This window comes from Branchiostoma floridae, chromosome 1 (genome assembly GCF_000003815.2).
Source record: "Branchiostoma floridae strain S238N-H82 chromosome 1, Bfl_VNyyK, whole genome shotgun sequence".
Lineage (NCBI taxonomy): Eukaryota > Metazoa > Chordata > Leptocardii > Amphioxiformes > Branchiostomatidae > Branchiostoma > Branchiostoma floridae.
This window is the reverse complement of record NC_049979.1, coordinates 16570533-16583594: the sequence shown is the minus strand read 5'-3', so window position 1 is coordinate 16583594 and position 13062 is coordinate 16570533. Positions and strand designations below refer to the sequence as shown.

The window sequence follows — 13062 nt, the reverse complement described above, 5'->3', positions numbered from 1 at the left end:
AGCCGCTCTGTATTTTTTTCGACTACTAGTATATCTCCGCGACTCGACCTCTGCTTGGAGAGTACCTTCAAGACGTGTTGACCTCCGTACGAGTAACAGTCCATGACGTGCATTGTGGTTCACCGTAAAACTCCAGTGTCTACTTCCGGAGTGCTTCGGAATCCCGCTTTGGTGTTAACTTCCTGCTGCGGACTATACATGTAAATCCCCGTACTGGTCCTGTTCGTCATTTCCGGTGGTGAGAAGGTGCGAGCCCAGCGGAACACGCACACGCACACTCACGCCAAGGACACTGTGGTTGTGGAAAGTAATTCTTCCTGGCTGCTGTGACCTTCGATGTCCTATCCAGTCAAGACTCACTGGGCGCTCCCATTCCCAGAACTGAGCCTTACATACACACATTGTCTGAGCACTGGGAAGCGCAGTCCACGTACTCCACGTACACTACAGGAGTACGCAAAACTACCAGTAGAGTGCCATCGACAGTTCAAGAGTTTCATTGTGTGGAAAGGTTACCAACTGAATCAGGTAAGACGACGTTTGTTTGGAAAGCTTAGTCCCCAGGTAAGACTTGCACAGGTGGCAGCACGGGTGAGATTTTATTCATTGCTCCTTGATCTTCCTCTCTTTGCTACACTTTGATACGTTTCTTAGCATATTGTCATAATGGGATAATGTAGTGGGTGAATTCTCAGTGGTTATCAGAAAACCCTCGCTGTACAACACACTGTGCTGCTTTATCCAGGCGCCATACCAATGTGACAATTTATAATTTACACAATTCATAAAATTAGATATTTGAAGACATATAAAACTATTTCTTGAGTAGACTTTAAAAGTCAGCATTTGTAACCGGTTCTTGTCGTCCCAAAAAATCCTGTTGTTCTTTCCTTCCCTAGCCATGGGTTTTAAGAAAGTGGCAATCATAGGAGCCGGGGTGAGCGGACTCACGTCAATCAAGGCTTGTCTGGAGGAGGGGCTTCAGCCTGTGTGTTTCGAGCAACATGATGATCTCGGTAAGAACCAGACATTACGTCTTCATTGTTCAGTTCAACAGCGTTGAAACATAAGATAACTAATTCCATTGGTGCGTGTGAACATGTGTGTGTGTTTGTGTGTGTGTGTGTGTGTGTGTGTGTGTGTGCGTGTGACTGTTGGTATATGTTACATCACGCCTAGCCTGTTAGCAATACCTATCATTCGTTTAAGTCAAACGTCAATATTCCACCAGCTGCCATGCCAACCCACGACTACTTTGAAAGTTATGACTAATAGTATAGTTCTTTGTGGTAGTCTGCATGGTACTGATATAGAGGCACAGTATGGCATGTACCTGTCTTATTGATTAGAATAGAGGTGTATTTTCCCTGTCCCCTTGGCTTCTACCTATTGCGTGCTAGTGCTAATAATTTTATAATATAAATATTCCAGGCGGCGTATGGCACTACTCCGACGACGTCAGGCCCAACCAGGGCGCCGCCATGTACCGCTCTCTCATCACCAACTCCAGCAAAGAAATGATGTCATTCAGCGACTTCCCCTTCCCTAAGGACACGCCCCCCTACCTGCCGTACCACCGTGTGTACACATATCTGCAGGACTACGCTCAGCACTTCGACCTGAAGAAACACATCCGATTCGGCACACAGGTGGGAATTTTTTGTTGTTGAACCACTTTCAGCTTCTATACCATCTATTCTAAATCGTTGTTCTGTTGTTCTCCTTTCTTACGTTCAACCCTGTCTATCACTCCAGGTCAGTCACATAGAGAAGACAGAAGACTTTGATGAGACAGGCCGGTGGGAGGTCCGTACCGTACAGACGGGGCACAGCGATGCGGAACAGAAAGACATCTTTGAAGCCATCATGGTACGTGCCCATAGAAATAGAAATGTGAAACACAGAGATCACTGATAATCTGCGACGAAATGTAATAGATCCAACCGATCACTTGCGACATCTTCTACATGTGATTATTTCAAAGCTGTGATCGTGACGGTCCATCCCCCTTTGGTACTTCCATACTGTACTTATTTTCCTTCGCTAAGTTAACTCATCTCAACTTTACTAGCCTGGAGTCCAGCCTTGTTCGCTTTGGTCCGCTCCCGAAGGGTAGCCACTTTCGGGAGCGGATCAAAGCTAACAAGGCTGAACTCCAGGCTAAACTTTCCTCATGATTCTCTACTTCCTCCCCAGGTGTGTAACGGCGTGTTCGCCCGGCCGTACGTTCCAGACGTGCCAGGTCTGTCGGGCTTCTCAGGCGTCACCATGCACAGTCAGGAGTACCGGACTGCTCAACAGTTCAGAGGGAAGAAGGTGGTTGTTGTAGGTTAGTTATCACCTTCCACTTACATACCCAGATTCAGTCATTCTAGTCCTGTGTTTAACTCTTAAGTCAAATGACTGTAGATAACCTCATTCATCCACAAATCTATCATCAGGGGCCGGAAACTCTGCAGGCGACGTGGCGGCGGAGATCGCTCAGGTGGCGTCACAGGTGAGAGTTTATGACAACTGCTGTGCTATAGTCTTCTTTAATTTCATGTTGACTTTTTTCTTCCCTTCGATAAACCAGTCCGCCAAGACCCATAACTCCAATTGTGCATATCCGAGTGGTACTTCAAAATAAAATTTTTTAATCAGTACTGAGGCTCTATTTGACCCTTCTCTATGAACGTGCACTGTTCATCCTGACAACCCTTGCCGTTCCGCAGGTGTACCTGAGTCTGAGGGACGGTGCCTGGGTGCTCCCCCGGCTGGCTCAGGCCGGGATGCCGCGGGACATGATGCTGCGCCGGGTACTCATGAGCATGCCCGAGTTCATCGTCAACAAAATCATTAAGGGCGAGGCGAACGCCAGAGTGTGCCATGACAACTACGGGCTGACGTGTCCGGCCGAACCGCTCAAACATTCCGTCATGGCCAATGATGAAATAGGCTACAGACTGGCCACTGGGCAGGTAAGTTTATATAATGCATACTGTAAATGTGTCGATTGAACGATTGAACAATACACAACATTTCATGCATTCTACTTGGTGTTTGTGCTTCTAATGATCTGTTGTCAGACTGTTTATTCAGTTATCTATCTTGTTATGTGTGTCAGTGACAGTTTTATAGCGCTTCACGTCTAATCTAATATGTAATTGTGACTACCTTTTGATAATCACACACCTGTCCCCAACAGGTCATCACGAAGCCCCAGCTCTCCCGGTTCACCCAGCACACCGCTCGGTTCGAGGACGGCAGTACAGTGGACGGACTGGACGCTGTGGTGTTCGCCACTGGCTTCAGTCTGGCGTTTAACTTCAGTGACAAGTCCATTCTTCCTGGTAAGTCCCGTGCATAGTTTTCTAACTGATAAAATACCCTGACAACAACGAAGTGTAAGCATACGACAATTTTCAAAGCTTATTTTATTCAGGAGCAGTTGACAACTTTCGTGCACTTTGACTGACAATCCTGTTCCTCCTCAGATAACACGGAGGACCTGAACCTGTACAAGTTGGTGTTCCCCGCGGAGCTGACAAAACCCACCCTGTCCGTGATCGGCTGCCTGTCTACCATAGGGGCCCATCCTCCTATCTACGAACTGCAGGCTCGCTGGGCCGTCAGGGTGTTCTTGGTAAGTGGGTCGTTTTGTAACAGTGATTCCTCCCTAAGGTCACTCGTTTCCAGTTTGAACGTCCTGAAAATATTAATTTGACTTAAGTGATCAGGGTAGACAGTACATGTGTCACTGGGCAAACAAATGGGCAATTCATAAGCAAGTAAGAACTGTTACGTCCTCTCTCGTAAGAAAAGAATCATATCAGTTTTAGATAGGATTTGTAGTTATCTGGAGTCATAACACAGCCAACCTATCTTGTCCCAGGGCCTGAATAAGCTTCCCGACAAGGAGACCATGCTGGAGCGGGCCCGCTCCGACAAGCTGGAGCTGAAGCAGCGGTTCGGCTACGTCAAACTTCAGGTAACACAGTTTTGTTAGACTGGATACAGGGGTAATATTTCTTTACTGGGGGAAGCAAGGCGGTAACGTTTGGTCCATAGTCAAGTTCATAAACACGACATAAAGCAGAAGAAATCGTGGACTACGTAACATCAACTTCCATCTTGAACTTTAGGTGCAAGGAAAAAATATGCTACCACATTGATAAACTGTATCTTATAATTGGTTATCATCTATATTACTTATGATTGGTTTATAGGTCTGAATGATTCTAAGATATCTCGTTCCTTTTACAGATGATGAACGTGCCGTACCGGGATGACATTGCCGAAGAGATCGGAGTGAAACCATCGTTTTGGAAGCTCCTTCCTCGGGACCCGAAACTAGCTTTCCTCTGCTACTTCGGCCCCGCTTTCTCTGTCCAGTACCGCCTGCTGGGGCCACACCCCTGGTCAGGAGCAGCTGACCACGCCAAGTCAGCCCTGGCCAACACCCTGTACCCCTTCAGGTCACCTGCTCTGGACAAGGAACAGTCCTTCCTTTCATTGGCCAAAATCGTAAAGTTTATCGTGTTGTTCGGAATGCTGCTGGTGGCGCTATATTGTTTGTTGTAATATGACTCTACATCAAATCTCTTCCTCAGGAATGCTGTATTTTGGGAATGTTTGTCACACAGTGCTTCCTTGATTCTCACTGATATAAATTTCAAAGCGATTAATGTGGTTATTTTAAATTAAGTCTATTTATCATAATTTTGTAACAATCTGTTAAGCCTTAAAATTCTAAAAGATGTAGTACCAGGTTGGTGTTTCATATAGTTTTCCGCCTCGTCGGTAAGTTTAATGTTAACAAATGTTTACAGCTACACGGTAAAACTAATTAGTAGCAAATGAATATGATTAGGGTATGAACGTAGAAAATTTCATCATAGAATGCCATAGAGATCCCAGGAAAAAGTGTAAATGTTGTCTGTAGCTTTGTATAGTCTCAAATATAGTGAGATGTGAGAATGACTGGCACTGCCTACATAGACATGGCAGAAGTTAAGCTCCGTCACACCGGTGGATTGATAACCGGTCCATAGATAGAAACGTCTCCCAATAAAATAAAGACATGTCAAACTGTTGGTGACGGCGCCGTTTTTGCGTATTCAGGAATCAGTAGTCATTGTGTTGACTGAACATAGTGCAAAATTGCCAAGTTTGGCAAATTATTTGCCAGTAATTTGCAAATCTGTAATTTTATGGCCTTTGTCAAATTACTTAGTATTCGTATCATTTAGCTAACTTGTACTGTTTTTAACCAAGGCCACACCGATCCCATTTGTTGCTTTTGGGACTTAATTCAGGAAAAAAAGGTGGAAATAAATCAAAATTCTGCTTCATTAAGAATGATATGATTATTCAAGTTCTCAGCTTTTTACGTTTCATGACGCGTAAATCCCTTCCTTTGATCTGGCACTACAATTTCTAATATTCAATTATGACTTATTATCAGTATTACCCATTTTATAATATAATAACCATCCTTCAATTTCTTTGAAAACAGAACAAAAGTATCAAAATATATCTGTATTTGTAAAATGACTAAAGAAATACATGCATTATTACTGTAACCTAAAATACTAGTCAGGGCTCGAAATACACTTTTCAGTCAACTTGCACCAGTGCAAGTTAAGCCAAAGGTAACTTGCACCAAAAGAAACTTACTTGCACAACCCAAAATAGTGAACTGTTAACCCTTTATTCTTCTTCTGAAAATTTGCAAATATATGGGGATACATAAAGACCACATGTTTGGATATTTGTTTTCCAAAGCGTATTTTATTTTGGATTTCAAATTGTACAACAAATGTGAATTTAGGCTTAAGACAATTCAATGTCTACAACTTGATAAGATCAATAGATTTCTTCTGGACTCTTCGAGTGACTTCCATCACTATTCTTAACCATCGCTAGAACATCTCAATACAAACACATATAACTGGAAAATCCAGTACTGTTGATCATATCAAAGTCACTAAATTGTATGCAAAATGTATTTACTCATATGCAAATCAAGGTAAGACAACACCATAGGAATTATTAGCATTATAGAGATGGAATTGTCTTCAAATTTTGTTTACCTGGATGTCTAACCAAGTTTAGAAATAACAAATTTAGGCTATTTTTTTATTCAGTGTTGTTTTCTTTTACCTTTCAATGGCAGACAATATTCTTGGTGTGTGTAAGCTTTTTCTAAAGTCAGGTATTAGTGGATAAAAGTAACTTGCACTGGTGCAAGTTTGGTCCAAACTTACTTGCACCACACCAATTTTACATGCACAAACTTGCATATGCATGTGGTATTTCGAGCCCTGACTAGTAAACATGCCTCTTATAACATGGTCACTTCGTATCATGCACTGTGGTAGAAATTGTCTTTTTAAAAAGCATCTGTCACTATTATTCCATATGTCAATCAGCAATATATAATTTTACTTCCGAAAATATTTAAAGTTTTTAAACAATTCATTTCTATCGATTCAACACCCTTGATTATGTTAACATAAGTAGGTACCTCCTTTAGTGTGAAATGTAAATGCTCTGACTAGCATATAATTACTTTTGTCAAAATAGATTTGTAATTGGGATTTGTGGTGGTTCTTTTCAAATTGGGAAGGAATTCTTTTCGAAACTCCCAGAAGCAACACAAAACTAGTGAGACCCAAACGAGTCTGGTGGAGAGTCTGGAGACTAATAATCTGAGCGCAGATTATCTATGTCAAGTTCGGAGACATTGTGGCCTTGAGATGTTTATATTAGATTACCTGTGATTTAATTACAACTTATGGAGAACCATTGAAGAAGGCCATGACGCTATTCACGGTGCTCTATTAAGATGTCATTTTACATTAAAACGGAGACAACGCGGAAACAATGTGAGTTCATCATCTACTTTTATTCTTTAGGTCATAAAAAAAACTACACTGAAAAAAGAAGGTGTACTTGTCCCACCGTCTACTACGAGTATATAAAAACGCACAGGCATGCCTGGCGCAAATGTGGTATTCCCTATGTATCAGCTCGATCCTTTGTGCTTTATTATACATTGCAAATGGCATTGGGGGGGGGGGGGGTAGTGAGGGTAGTGTATGGCTGATCATCAACACTAAAGCTTGCGTGAGATTCTTTACATTACTAGTATGAGACTATGCAACAATAATAGGATTTAAATAATGAAAGTCTTGCATCAAAAAAAACAAAGGATATGTTTCCGTGTTTAACTGGTGACTATACTGGCTTGGTTTATACGAGTATATATGAGTCATACAAAATATTTTGATACAAAATATATTAAGAATGCCTTTTACTGGCCAGCAAGATGTACATCTTGAATATAACATAGTATGAATCGACTAAAAGTATTAATAGTATAAATAATTGTCGTTTTTAAAATGTCACGAGTATAAGCTTAATCAATTACATACATACATAGATAGACATTTTATAACGTTAACATAGCTAAACAGGGCAGGGCAGGACAGAACCAGCTTTCATCCATAGCCCTTTATCCATAGCAGAAACAAACTGCTACTACTGAAGTACCATATATCACCACACATTTGTACTTATTACGACTCTATTAAAACTAGATTCAAGGCAAAAAGAAGAAGCAGTATCATTTACATGATAAAATTGCATAAAAACAGACGTTGTCCAAACTTTAAAAACGGTACTGTTCCTGAGACATCGCAAAAGAAAAGAAGTATATACCTATCCCAAGACAACATTGAGTGGTTTTGAGTTGTTTGTCTAGCTCGCATTCGGGTACATGTATGTCAGACCATGATCTTAAAAATCGTAGCGTTAGCAGCTAATGGTACAGGTTCGGGTTAACCATCCTACGCTGACCCCCTCGTGGTCATTACTTGCGCAAGGGAAGTGCTACCTCCCCAACTACAGCTTTCCCTACTAGCGTGGTCGTTGTCATCCCGCCCAAGATGTCCAGTTGGGACACGCTGAGGTCGAAGTTCTTGTTCATCCAGTTGACAATGTCCACGGCCATCAGGGAGTCCACGCCGTAGTTGATCATGGGCTGGTCGGGGTCGATCTGGCTGGGCGGCATGCAGAGGATCTGTCCCAGCTGCTCCAGAACCTGCTCGCGTAGGTCGTCTTCGTTCAAGTCAGCGTCAACTATTTTGTCAAGAAGATGTTATCAGTATGGGAATGCATAGCAATGGAAGACAATGTACCTATTGAACCGTGATGATGAAATGTACACAGCATATAAAGAAAACACACCATCAACAGATCATTAAAAGTAATGACGTCACAGAAACGTACCGGACTTCTCCTTGTTCTTTCCAGCTGCAAGATGACGGAACTTCATGCTCGTCGGGTAGGAGAACTGCATGCATTTGGCCCAATCCTGTTTTGATGTTAAAGACAGAAGCACAATCAGCAGATGTGTGTGATAGACAACATGTGATAACAAATGCACATCGCTACTGTTACTACATGCTACCATAAATACAGGATAAATTGAAAATATGTTTATGCAAACCGACATGGTGATGAAAACAACTAAAACCGTATATCAGCTGTACTTACCATATTGGCTAATGTGACAACAGGAGTGTCCCTGGCCTGTAGCAGGCGTGGCAGCATCTGGAGGCACTCGTCAATGTGGAGAGTCAGCATACCCTTCCCTGTGACGATTTTGGCTGCTTTAGTGTTGCCTTCCAGGATCCCCACACCTCTGACGGCTCCAAGCTGGAGAGACAGTGCTGGAAGTCCCCGCCGGTGTCGGTGTTCAGCGAGAGCATCCAGGATGCTGTTGGCCGCCACATACCCACATTGCTCTGGATTCCCCCAGGCGGCAGTGACAGATGACAGCAGGAAGAAGATGTCCAGGTCATCGTCCTGTGTCAGCTCGTGCAGGTGGAGGGCTCCCCACGCCTTCGCTGCTAGTGACTTTTCCAGTTGACTGTCCTTCACGTCCAACACATTGGCATCATCAATGACAGCAGCGAGATGGAAGATGCCTTTCAGCGCAGGAAGCGAGGGGTCGGCTCTGAGATGGTTCAGCACGTTTGTCAACGATGTCTTGTTTGACACGTCCGCTTCGTACGTGTACACCTTTCCACCTTTGGACTCCATGTACTCGACAGTGTGAACATTTTCAGCTGTTTTGCACCCATTTCTGGACAGGAGGGCAATGTGCTTTGCTCCATGGTCTACCAGCCAACGGGCCAGGGATTGTCCAACCCCTCCAAACCCGCCAGTGATGAGGTAAGTACCGTTTTCCTCTAGAATGTGAGAAGATGGCACCAAGCTCTCCGGTTCAAACTTGACTGGCATCTCAAAGACAACCTTGCCGACATGTTGGCCCTTTGACATCCACCGAAACGTCTCCTTGTAGTCGTCAATAGTTTTAACTGTCGTCAGCACAGGAGAGATATGTCTTTTCTCCAGAAGAGAGCAGATTGTCTCCATCATCTTTCGGACGTACTTCGGTCTCTCCTTCATCAGCAGATCTAGCTGAACAGACAGAAACGTCTTGTTGTTCAACAGTGGCCCCATGTCCATGCCTACGCCTTCGAGAATGGAGCGTTTCCCGATTTCGCAGAACGTGCCTCCGGGTTTTAGAGACTTCATGGTGGCAGTTTGCAGTTCACCGTACAAGGAGCTGAGGACGACATCTACTCCTTCGCCATCTGTCCATTCCATGACGTCATGGTAGAACTGGGTAGACCTGGAGTCAGACACGTGTGTCATTCCCATCTGCCGTAGGTAGTTGCGCTTCTCTTCAGATCCGGCCGTACAGAACACACGGGCCCCCACCATGCCTGCCACTTGTATGGCTGCTTGTCCCACCCCACCACAGGCAGAGTGTATCAGCAGTGTCTGCCCTTCTTGTAGCCGTGCTCTCTCGATCAAGGCGTAGTACGCAGTGATGTACACCATGCTGAACCCAGCTGCATCCGTCCAACTGGTGTGTGGAGGTTTGGCCATGACAAAGTGCTCGTCACAAGTCACGTGTGACGCGAAGCAGTGGTCACCAAAGGCGATGACCTCGTCTCCAACTTTGATCCTCTTCACATCATTACCGACTTCCACGACTGTTCCTGAACATTCCAGGCCAAACTGTGTTTGCAACTTGAGCCCTTCCAGAAGACTCAGAGCCATCATTACATCTTTGAAATTCAAGCCGGCTGCATGAACTTTGACTTTGACTCCGTTGTCTGACAGAGATGTGGATGCCTGCCCGTAGAACGCCATGTCATCCAATGTTCCTGTCTTCCCAGGAGCGATATCCAGAGCCCAGCTTCCGGAGGGCGACGTGCTGATGCCGTCTGAGATGGACGCCTTCACGAGCCTTGGGGTCAGGACTTCGCCGTTACGGATGGATAGCTCCCTCTCGGTCGGTGGGTCAGACTTCAGCAAGGTCTCAACCACGTCCGTCAAGCCGTTCAGAATGTCTGACGGTAGATCTACTGTGTAGATTGGGAGGTCTCTGATCTCGTTGTTTACAACTCGGAAGAAGCCCGTGGCGGCAGATGCTGTCGGACAGGCACACTCAACACTGCCACTTACTGTGAAAACCCACATGTCCTGAACTCTCTCGGACGCCTGGTACAGGGCGTTGGTTAGGGACCGGGCGTGTACCAGGGACTTGTCGTCTTCTGGCCAGACGTACACAACTCGCAAGGGAGGGCCATTGTTGGGAATGTCGATCCTGTCACCGATGGAACGTACCATTGTGTTGTCGGGTAGCAGCCTCTGAACTGTGTTGATAAGGGGGCTGTCAGGGGGCCCCACGAGAAGCCACTGTTGGCTGTCATTAGTTTGCAAAATAGCAGGAGCTGCTTGTTGTAAGGGCGTGGGTTTCCTACCGATGGTGATAGAATGGAAAAACTCCTGAGGTGATGACACACTCACAACATCGTGCATTCCTCCATCTTCAAATAGGTTGCTCCACCCTTCCCTGGAGAGCCAACATGTGTCCATCCTGTAGTCATCATCATACACCCAACAAAGCTCCAATGATCCAAACACAACCTCGCACATGTAGAAAGCGTTTGTCGCTTCGAACATGACAAGCCAGCCACCGGGACAGAGAAGACTTTGCATGTTCTTCAAGCCTTCCATCACGTCCACCGCCGAGTGAAGGGTGTCCATGCAGACGACGATGTCAAACGTTCCTGGGATGAAGTCCTGTGGCTCCACCGCTTTCTCGATGTCGAGCTGTTGATACTTGACAAAAGCGTAATCTTCAAGGACTTGGCTGGCATGTGCAAAGAAGGTTGTGTTCAGGTCGGTGAAGACGTACTCAATGTGCCCCGCATCTCCTTGGCTTTTGAGAGGTTTCAGTAGGTAGCGCGCCAGTCCCCCCATACGACCTCCGACTTCAAGAATGCGAACAGTTTGTTTCCGTTCGAGTGCGGTCTTCACGGCTTGTTCTATGGCATCAGTGCAAGCTCGGTAGTACAGTCTTGTTGTCAGTGAGTCCATGAAGTAGTCAGCTAGGCAGTCGGCGGCAAAGAGAATCGGCAGGGCAGCTGAGGGGTCACGGAGAATGGTCGGCAGAATGTCCCCAAGGCGCTGCAGCATGCTGAACTCGAGCCTCATCGCCGGTACGTCTTTTCTCATCTCATCCAGGGACTTGTGGATCTCATCTAGTGACATCGTGTCAAATGCGGTCTTATCCACGTCGTCGATGACGGTTCTGAGCCTCTCTATGTACCTCTTGTTTCTTGGGCTGACCTCGGCGTCTGGAACAGTATCCAACGCGAGTTGAACGTAGGATAAAGCTAGACGTTTGAGGTTAGGCAGGGCTTTCTCTGCTGCTTCTATCATCTCCATTTCATCGCTGTACTGTTTCTGTAGATGTTCGTCTTTGAACAGGTCGCAGAAGATACTTGTTTCCGGCAGAGGAGAGATGACAGGCTGCCATCTTGTTTCATACAAGCAGCTGTCTGTGTCGACGTCAGAGTTGATACCGGAAACATTTGTCGCTTCGAAGCCGTCGATTTGCGCAAGGATGTTCCCCTGGACTGTCGCCAGTGTTATGTTGGCCTTGACTGACATGCTGGAACGGGAGACAACTGTGGCATGTACTACCATGTGTTCCCCGAGTGGTAGGGAGGGTACAAGCATGCTGAATGTGGTGATCTGAGTGGGGAGATATAGAGTTGAGCAGGGTCCTATGGCAGCGAGGGCAACCTGAAAGCACCCATCCAGTGTTGTAGTTTGGACTCTTTGCTGCGCATCCGTTGCTGGCTTCAGGAAGCCAATGGCTTTCCAGTCGCCCACGAAGGCCTCGTTCACGACCTGAAACTCGGGGCCGTACATCAGTCCCAAGTCACTGAATCTTTCGTAAAAATTCTGACCCGTGATCTTTTCCATGGCCCCTGTAGTCGTCGTGTCCAGAACACTCTCAGAGTTGACATTGCTAGGTTGAGTGAGCTGACACCCAGCGTGTACTCTGTCTGTGGCTACCTCTAGCTTCCTTCCCTCCTTTGTGTACGTCAGCTGGATGGTGGCGCTAGTTTTGTTGAGGTCACTAGCGTCTGGCCAAACAAGGACGTTTTTAAACTGAATGTCCTGCAGTGTTGGGTTCTCAGAGCTATCTACAGCCATCTGCACCATGTATTCAATATATCCCGCCCCAGGAAACACCACGCTGTCGTTCACTACGTGATCTGCAAGGAAGGGGAACTTCTCAAGGGTGATGTGCCCGTTTTGTCCCTTGAAGGTGCGATCTTCGAGACCCAGCCTCCTTTTCCGCGAGGATTCGGCCTCTTGCCAATGTCGTTGGTGCTGCCAGGCGTATGTTGGGGCAGGCGTCCATTCAGCTGCGTCCTGAGTTACATTTGTCCAGTCGATGTCCACCCCATTCACGTACAATGTGGCCAAGGCACGTAGCATGCATTTGTGGTCGTTTTGCTGACGTTGTCCACATGGCACGGTGACTTTTATTGGGCAGCTTTCATGCTTGAGTGTTTGGCTGACGGACGACAACAGCGTAGCGGAGGCACCAAGTTCGATGAAAACGTCAGGATTGTGATCTTGGATGATGGACCGAATGGCTGACGTGAACTTGACTTCTCCTCTGATGTTTTTCCACCA

The 13062-nt window shown here is 45.8% G+C and overlaps 2 protein-coding genes across 2 annotated transcripts; one reads left to right on the top strand and one right to left on the bottom strand.

Moving 5' to 3' along the window:
* The first annotated feature begins 252 nt into the window (after nt 1-252).
* On the top strand, nt 253-5075 carry LOC118420892 (dimethylaniline monooxygenase [N-oxide-forming] 2-like). The gene is made up of 11 exons (XM_035827962.1): nt 253-528; nt 900-1016; nt 1432-1649; nt 1756-1869; nt 2197-2329; nt 2442-2497; nt 2715-2960; nt 3188-3332; nt 3477-3625; nt 3875-3970; nt 4246-5075. The coding sequence occupies exons 2-11, from the start codon at nt 902-904 to the stop codon at nt 4561-4563; spliced, it is 1590 nt and encodes a 529-aa protein (XP_035683855.1). The 5' UTR covers nt 253-528; nt 900-901; the 3' UTR covers nt 4564-5075.
* A 1793-nt stretch (nt 5076-6868) lies between these two features.
* On the bottom strand, nt 6869-13056 carry LOC118418347 (hybrid PKS-NRPS synthetase pynA-like). The gene is made up of 3 exons (XM_035824228.1): nt 8542-13056; nt 8275-8359; nt 6869-8124 (listed from the first exon to the last, which is right to left on the bottom strand). The coding sequence occupies exons 1-3, from the start codon at nt 12859-12861 to the stop codon at nt 7856-7858; spliced, it is 4674 nt and encodes a 1557-aa protein (XP_035680121.1). The 5' UTR covers nt 12862-13056; the 3' UTR covers nt 6869-7855.
* Nucleotides 13057-13062: the final 6 nt, after the last annotated feature.

What these genes read in the sequence shown, in the direction of transcription:
- LOC118420892 (XM_035827962.1), top strand. Translation starts at nt 902, where the DNA reads ATGGGTTTTAAGAAAGTGGCAATCATAGGAGCCGGGGTGAGCGGACTC. An exon ending in ACATCCGATTCGGCACACAG is followed by an intron (nt 1,650 to 1,755) that starts GTGGGAATTTTT and finishes CTATCACTCCAG; the next exon opens with GTCAGTCACATAGAGAAGAC. An exon ending in GGGCCGTCAGGGTGTTCTTG is followed by an intron (nt 3,626 to 3,874) that starts GTAAGTGGGTCG and finishes ATCTTGTCCCAG; the next exon opens with GGCCTGAATAAGCTTCCCGA.
- LOC118418347 (XM_035824228.1), bottom strand. Translation starts at nt 12,861, where the DNA reads ATGCTACGTGCCTTGGCCACATTGTACGTGAATGGGGTGGACATCGAC. An exon ending in TTGTCACATTAGCCAATATG is followed by an intron (nt 8,360 to 8,541) that starts GTAAGTACAGCT and finishes ACATCAAAACAG; the next exon opens with GATTGGGCCAAATGCATGCA. An exon ending in AAAGAACAAGGAGAAGTCCG is followed by an intron (nt 8,125 to 8,274) that starts GTACGTTTCTGT and finishes TTGACAAAATAG; the next exon opens with TTGACGCTGACTTGAACGAA.